The sequence below is a fragment of the Coptis chinensis genome, chromosome 2, assembly GCF_015680905.1.
Source record: "Coptis chinensis isolate HL-2020 chromosome 2, ASM1568090v1, whole genome shotgun sequence".
Lineage (NCBI taxonomy): Eukaryota > Viridiplantae > Streptophyta > Magnoliopsida > Ranunculales > Ranunculaceae > Coptis > Coptis chinensis.
In genome coordinates this window covers 30215491-30223793 of record NC_141457.1, presented here as the reverse complement: position 1 = coordinate 30223793, position 8303 = coordinate 30215491, and the positions used below count along the sequence as shown (strand labels likewise).

The window sequence follows — 8303 nt, the reverse complement described above, 5'->3', positions numbered from 1 at the left end:
TCCTTTATTTCATGAACTCAGAGGCCTTGTCTCACGCAAGTGTTTGGACTTGCTATTTGAAGAAATAGATACCCGCGTAAAGCGTGTTAAAGATGGAGAGATCAGGTGTTGGTGATATTTGCGCACGAGCCATGGACTGCCATGTGCTCATGAATTAATTGAGTTTGAAGAGCAAGAGCAGTTCATCCCTTTGACTGCTATCGACCCCTTTTGGAAAACATTGTCTGTTTCTCCAAATGTGTCAGTGGGTGTTAGTCCCGATGTTACACCTTCGATGGACTTGTTCATGAAAAAGCTTGCAATGGTTTCTGAAGAAGAGCAAATGGTTATGATTAGGAAGCTTACGAAGATTGCCGTTCCAGAAAGTACATGGCTAGTACCGCCTCGTGAGGAAGCAAAAACCAAAGGTCGGTCGAAAGGTAGCTGCAGCAGAAAGCTTCCAACTGGAGATGAGAACTCTTCAAAGCGAGATCCATCTCATTTTGAACATTCTCAATGTGACCATAAGGAGTGGATCTCGTCACAACCAAACACTACGCCTACCCAAAACACCCACACCACACCAAGAAAGAAGTCTTCTCTAACAATACCAACCCAAAACACCCACACCACACCAACAAATAAGGCTTCTCCAAAAACACCAAAAACAACCACACCAAGAAATAAGCCTTCTCCAAAAATAGCCACACCACGAAATGTGAGAGATGGGTTAGACTTTGGAAAGGGGGAGGGTCCTAAGGATTACGAGTTGGATATTCCTGAAGAAATGCATAAATACATTGTTAGAGTCGATGACCCTGTTGGCGATGGCAACTGAGGTTATAAAGTTTTCTGCATTGCATTAGGAAGAAGTCAATAAGAATGGCCGCAGATGAGAAAGGACTTGTACGAAGAGATTACTGACAACCTCCTCCTTTATTGTACTTTGGACAGTCAAAGTGAGGTTGTTTATGCGATAAAGGAAATTCTACATGAAGAAGGTTATGCACCCTTAAATAAGTGGATGAGCATGCCCTTTGTTGGATACCTATTTGCTTCAAGATTTAATGTTGTCCTCCTGCATTAAGGAGCTCGTCAGTGCTTCCTTATCATGCCGTTGAGAACCCAAGCAAATCCTGAGAGAGTGAAAAAAGTGTTGGGTAGCGCAAATGTTGGTGGAAATCATTTTGTCAATGTTGAACTTATTGAAGATTGTCCGGTTCCTCCAGTATTGTGCCAATGGCTTAGAGCTTAATATGATATTGCTGAAAGTTGGAATTTGGCATTGACAGCAAGGCAATTGCAATTTATGGCATTGAACATTCCCAATCTAATATGGGAAAACAAGCCCGTTGAAGACCCAACAATACATGTTATTGACTAAGTTGTTTGTATGTTGTCGATATGATATTTTGATGTAATTTGTAAATTTATTTTGACATGTTATTTTGGTGTAATTTGGAACAAGTGTAATTTGATTTGATTTGATTTTTATGTTATTTGGAAATAATGGTAGGGCTTTTATTTGATTTGATTTGGAAATCGAGTGATCGACTAAGTTGATTCGGACGGCAATCTAGTGATTGGAAATAATGTTCGTATGTTGTCCATATGATATTTTGATATAATTTGGAATAAGTATAATTTGATTTGATTTGATTTGATTTGATTTTACTTGATTTTACCCCCAAACGACATGGTCAAGTCGTTTGAACTTTATACCAAACGATGTGGCTGGGTTGTTTGAGCTTTAAGCCAAACGATCTAAAGAGGTCGTTTGGCCTTTATACTAAACGATGCGGCTGGGTCGTTTGAGCATTAAGCCAAACGATTTGACGCAGTTGTTTGGTATAAAGGACAAACGATCTGAAGCGGTCGTTTGGCCTTTATACCGAACGATGTGGCTGGGTCGTTTGGACAAAAAAATTTTAAAAGTTCATTTCGTTTTTACAATACTTTCATATTCATACAACCACACAAACATTAAATTCCACTTAACATCAAATAAAAACAATTTTCACTTAGCAACAAACACAAACATCCATCATTCATTCATAATCAAATAACAACAAATTCCAAACATCCATCATTCATTCAAAATCAAATAACAACAAATTCCAAACATCCATCATTCATTCAAAATCAAATAACAACAAATTCCAAATGTCATTAATTCCAAAATCAAACATCATTCAAAATCAAACATCCATCCATTTCTTACAAGAAACAAATCATGAATTATAACGCCCACCACTGTACTTGCACCTAGTCAAGTTGTACGCCTGTTCGAAGGAGGACCTTGCTTCCTCTGGAATATCATTCCCAACCAATTGCAGACCTCTCTCTAGCATGCAACTAGTTTCATCGATGACGTCGTTCTATAAAAAAAAGGGAAATCAAGATAAGTTACCAATCGAATGCAAAAAATCGCAGTTAGAAAAACTCAATTAAAAATCACAATACTCACAATCGGTGAACAGTTAGGAAGTGTCTCCATGGAAGGATGAATAGGAAGACGCTCAAGGTTCACCAATCGAATGTGAGAATTCCTCGCATACCAAGTCATGTAGTTTGGATGACACGCACTCCCATGGATAAGATAAGATAGGTCCTAGATTGCAGGGTTGGATCACGTGTTTCTGCTATGACTCCCAGTAAAGTGGCCCAATATTGGTCCAGCTCACCTCATACCCGCGTCCTGCCACAGTTCTTGTTCTCCAATTTGGTGTTGGAGGATCTACTGGTATAAGCTGCACGTGACCCAACTGGCGCACCACCCTTGCGACAGAGTAAAGCTCGACAATATTGAAAAAACATAGAAATCCCTCAAAAAATGCAATGTCATCGATCGGGCTTCTATCTCTGACATTATAGTAGGGATGCCAATCAACCTGAAACAAAATCAAATGTGTCATTAACAACTCCAATGATCAATTACTAAAAAAATATATATATATAAACAAACTTAATTATAAATACTTAAACTTAAATACTTACATTGAAAACATTCATATCATCAAGTATCGCTCGATAATACTGCAATGCATGCGTTGTATCGTAATAGTGTAGAGCGACTACTGTGTGTCTATTAGCACGTGGTTGAGACAAGGTATAGTCCATGTTTGGGACTGCTTTGAGTACCGAAAAATACTCATAGATCCACGCCTAGATATACACAAATAGTTAACATATTGATAGAGTAATAAAATTAACATTAAAAAAAATAATCTCTAAAATACTAAAGTTTAACCTGTAGAAGAGTCATATAGCCTGTAACCCCTTTCACCTTCGCACATGTGGCAGCCCCAAGACCTCTATACAAAAACGCCAAAACTGCTGCACCCTATGCATACTCTCCCATCTCACCGAATTTCAACAATGGCCCCAGATAACATATAGGCACTCCAGTCCCAGACTTGTCAGTAAAAACGACACATCTAAAGGAAAACAGGATAAAAACTCTGACAGCCCGTTAGACTTCCTGGAAACTCGAGGCCTTCTCCACCACCTTCCCAGCAGCGTCACATATGGGGCTATCATGAACCTTGTTAGCAAAATGCTTCCAGAGGAATTCTAGCCTTACTTTTGAAGTGAACTTGCTAGCTTCCATCTCCGCCTTAATCAAATTAGTAGGGAGACCCAGACCACAATGTAGGAGATTTATCGCTTCTTGTAAGTTCGACTCACTGTCCCCTTGCACCACTCTTTCTCTAATTGTGACTCCACAGATTTGCACAACATCGTCCAAAGTCACAGTCATCTCTCCAAATGGCATATGGAAGATGTTGGTCTCCGGATGCCATCTCTCCACAAACGCAGAGACCAATGGAGGATCCATATGCTCGAGATAAGTTACCACGAGATCAAACAACCCAGTCCTTCTCAACTATTGGGTAAATCTCGGAGACCTTTGAAATTCATCCTTGAAATCCCATTGGGAGAACTTCGCTAAGTGCGAAACACACTTCAACTCTCCGCGATCCTCCTGAAATAACCAAGCACGCATTAGATATATATAAGCAGAAACAAAAGATTTTGTAAAAGAAAATCAAAGTACTACAGAAAAACAAAATGTTACCCTTCTCTCCCAAACATCGCGAGCGACATACACTGCATAGTTATACAACAACTCTGACTCATACGGAGCACCCCCATACTTACCTCTTTTAAACTCTAAATCATCATTGGATTTTCTTACAAAATCCAATACCAGAGGTGCTTCTTCCACTGGTGGTACGACTTCTACCACATATTCTTCCACATCATCATCCTACTCATCCCCCTCCTCATCCCCCTCCTCACCCTCGTCATCACCCTCATCACCATCCTCACTTTCCTCACTTTCCTCTTCCATTATACTCTTCCCTTTGTCTATATTTACATCTAAACCTACATTGTTATCACTATCTACACTATCTTCACTCGATGAATCAACTTCAGGAACCTCATGAACCTCTTTTTCTTTGTGGTCCCCTCTACGCTCTGATGTCGTTAAGCCCTCTGCCTTTTGTCTCTTTTTTCCAACTGCATCACCACTAGAGGAACCGCCACCAAACAATTTCTTCACACCCTTGAATGTAGTTTTCGCTACATTCTTCACATTCTTTAATCGAGGACCCATCGCTACAAAGAAAAATAAAACAAGTATTAGTAACTATAATAAGTTTAATCAAATCTATACCTATGTTAGAAACAATAAAATATAAAACTGGGAATAACCGATAAGTCCATGGTAGCTATATAAATCAAATCGAGGCTGAACATATATAAAAGAGAAATCTCAATCAAGTAATCGTTAACCTATAAGTCCATGGTAGCTATATCATATTATCTATCAGTCGTGTCAAACATAATAATAAGCTTATATATTACAATCAAGTTGATCAATAACTTGACATTCAACAAAGTAGTAATGGCTACAAACTAAAAATGCCTATCTATAGTCTCAAAATTGTGAGAAGATGCTATATATGTCAATCTACAGAGCAAATAAAAAGTTGATATCCATGTTCCAAGTGATCAATAAATGCATGTAACAAAAAGGACATTTCTAGAAAGATGATAAACTGCATTAAAGAAGATAAAAGCCGAAGAAATATTTCTATTCGCAATAGTGTTACCATCACAATAGATACAATAGCGCATGAGATACAATCCCAATAGATAAAAAGGAGTTACCATCACAAGCCTCCAAGTAGTAACTAAGTATCTCATGTGTTGTTCCTATTAGTAAATAAGACATAGGATTCTAAGGAAAGAAAGTGAAATAATCAATACATCTATCGCAAAAAGTATATAAAAATTGATCATAATGAATAAAATTTTAAAAATACATTCATATGAACGATTTTCCAAACCAATAACCTCTTTTAACATATACAAGATAACAACCCTCAATCTGTACATAGAGATAGCACTTTCAGGGCACCTCAGTGGTACACATGGTACTCATATTTATAAAACTCGAAATAATATTGCACTTCTAAGTTCTAACTTTTCATTGACTCCAATTTTATTACATCTAAAAGGACTGTTAGGTAGATGCCGATGGTACTATAAACATAAGTGAATAATCAAAAGATTCCAAGCATACTCCCCATGCAACAGACTCTACCTACGGTGGGAAGGACTTCAAATTAACATTAACCATTATCAAGTTACCTGGATTATGCTCTCCAGCTACCCTAGGTAGGCTTAGCCGGAACAATGTTCCTTGCAAGTCGCTTTGGTACTCGTTTTCGGATAGATATATAGTGGTGCTATAAATAGTTATATGTACATACTCTTGTCAATAAATAGAAAAATTCCCATTTCAGTAAATTTTGAAGCTCTATTTGATTAGTTATACTACAGTAAGAGGCCAAAAAGGGGTCCCTAATTTTACTGATCCGGAGCGGGAACCAACTGATTGGAGTCGAGTAATTGTGAATCCATATGGGGAGAGGATCCTAGAAACTATCTCACATAGCTGCAGAAGGCTTTAACATGCAATAATATACACAAATGAGGACTAAGGCACAATATTACAAAGTGGGAACCACTACACACAAGCTACCATGTTAAACTTAGCAACAAGCAAGAGATGCGAACTTTATCTTTCTATATGTATCAAGAAAACCAAATGAAATGAGCACTACTTACATATAAATGAACCATATAGGGATAATAAAGAGGAACATAGTAACCAATTTTAGCATTAAGAACAATATACTTACATAAAAGTCTAAGATGCTTAACATAAATCAGACACAAAAAAATTCAAACATAATAAACACTGAAAACTCAACTCCACAGTCGTCCACAATGACTAGGATCAAATCTATGCAAACATTCTTTATGGCGCCACAGAGATTCATGAGTAAGAATATGCTTTATTGATCACTAGAATTGTGAACACAATAAACACTGCAGTCTTAAAATTGTGACTAAAAATGCCTATCTGTAGTCTCAAAGTAAGCAAATAACTGCGTATATGGTGGTGCAGCAACGAAATGCAACAAAGAAGTAATCCAAGGGCCTACAATGTCCTTTGCCATATGGTGCCAAGTTTAGTTCATAGTTCATGTTAATATGGGCAGATTGAGAGTTCCCAAGTAGAAGTTTTCCGACTTTGACGACTATGAAGTCTAGGCATATTGGATCATCATAAAATGGTAGTTTTTGTACTTCTAGGAATACTCCCACAAGACCCTTGTACTGGGTGCAAAATGCTTGCAGAAAGTTGAGAGAATTCTCAAAAAGCAAGTAAGAAAAGGTTATTCTTTTCCTTATGGGCTCACAAACATAATGCAAGCCAATTGAACTTGGGGGGATATGCAACCACGTCTGTGTTGCGAGATCCTTATCGGCTTCCAATAAAATAAGGATAAGCCTGGGAATTTAACAACAACATTCCAGCAACGAAATGAATGCAACCAAATTAACAACAACAACAAATTTAACAGCAACGAAATGCAACAAATAAACAGATACAAAAATCAAAAGGGACAAAGCAAGCAAAAGTTCTTACCTTCAAATTGGAAATGAATGCAAGATATTGAATTGTATTTTTTGCTTCAATGGTGTAATTTCAAGCTTTCACCGCTCTCCCAACTTGCAAAAGCTTCAATGGCGAAATTGCAAAAGCTTGAATGTTGCAAATTTTTGCTTCAATGGCGAAATTGCAAAAGCTCGAATGTTGGATTGGATTGTTTCGCAATTGGATTAAATTATGGATTGGATTGCTTCAATAAGATTGGATTGTTTTTGGGTTTTTTGGTTAGGGTTCGAAGGGTTTTTTGGCCGAGTGCGCGAGAGAGATGACCGGTTAGATTGGGTTTTTCTGGTTTCACGATGGTGGTGGGGGGTGTACTGGGCTTTTTTTTTGGGCTTCGCGATTTGGGCTTGGGCTGGAGGCTACCCAATCCAATTCTGGTGGCGCCCAATACAGGACCCTAAGTTTATTAGCATAAATTGAAGTACAGCTCGCTACATATCCAAACATTAATCGATTTACAACCAAAACCACTACCAATTAAAATAATCATCATACGTCTATTAAGTAGTTACAAGATAGAATTTCAAAATGATGGTAGGTACCATCATATAGATGAATTAATTAAGCTCTGTGTACAATCGCCTGTAGCTGAAGTGAAAAAACACCCAATGCAGCGGATTCCTAATTGCAGGTATACACAATAAACACCCAATGCTCCGTAAAAGTTCTATCACTAATAGGCCTATCAATTATCCAAAGTTTTTCACATGATGCTTATGTGGAGGTTTTCATAAAAGGAGGTAAGTCACGATGGGTCTAACTAGGTGTTCGTTCAAGTTAAAAGGTTTTATGCCTGTTTTGTCATGGCTGTATTTTAATTACTTCCTGATTATAGATTCAAAACGTGCGGGTAGGATTAATGTGCACTGAAATGCATTGAAATAGGTGTGCATTGTAGATTTGGGTTTTTTTTTTTTTTTTTTTTAATATCTACTAAAAATACTAATGCACTTGCTAGGGCGAGGGCCATTAAAACGCCTTCCACTATATTCTTTGATGATTCAAATGTAAAAGATCAAGTCTTAATAATAATTAAATAATTAATAATTAAAGATAATAGAAAAAATATTCACATGACTTTGCTTTATAATGCATTCTATATAACTTAGCAAATACATGCATCTAAGAAATGTAAGAATGTGGCCATCATCCTTGACTTGTTTTGCACTAGCAGGTGTTGCCCGTGCCTACGGCACGGAGTAATTTAGCCATTCTTTAGTATATAAATTGAATTGAAGAATTTCTACTAAGTAAGTTAGTGGAAATAGTTAATTGATTATAAGATGGT

General features: G+C 37.4%; 1 protein-coding gene across 1 annotated transcript; it reads right to left on the bottom strand.

The window, feature by feature from the left end:
* Positions 1-2044: 2044 nt before the first annotated feature.
* Positions 2045-7254, bottom strand: LOC147515722 (uncharacterized). Its single transcript, XM_086594501.1, has 6 exons — positions 6989-7254; positions 4058-4602; positions 3230-3964; positions 2977-3144; positions 2447-2870; positions 2045-2357 (listed from the first exon to the last, which is right to left on the bottom strand). The coding sequence occupies exons 3-5, from the start codon at positions 3242-3244 to the stop codon at positions 2622-2624; spliced, it is 432 nt and encodes a 143-aa protein (XP_086450627.1). The 5' UTR covers positions 3245-3964; positions 4058-4602; positions 6989-7254; the 3' UTR covers positions 2045-2357; positions 2447-2621.
* Between the last annotated feature and the right edge of the window lie 1049 nt (positions 7255-8303).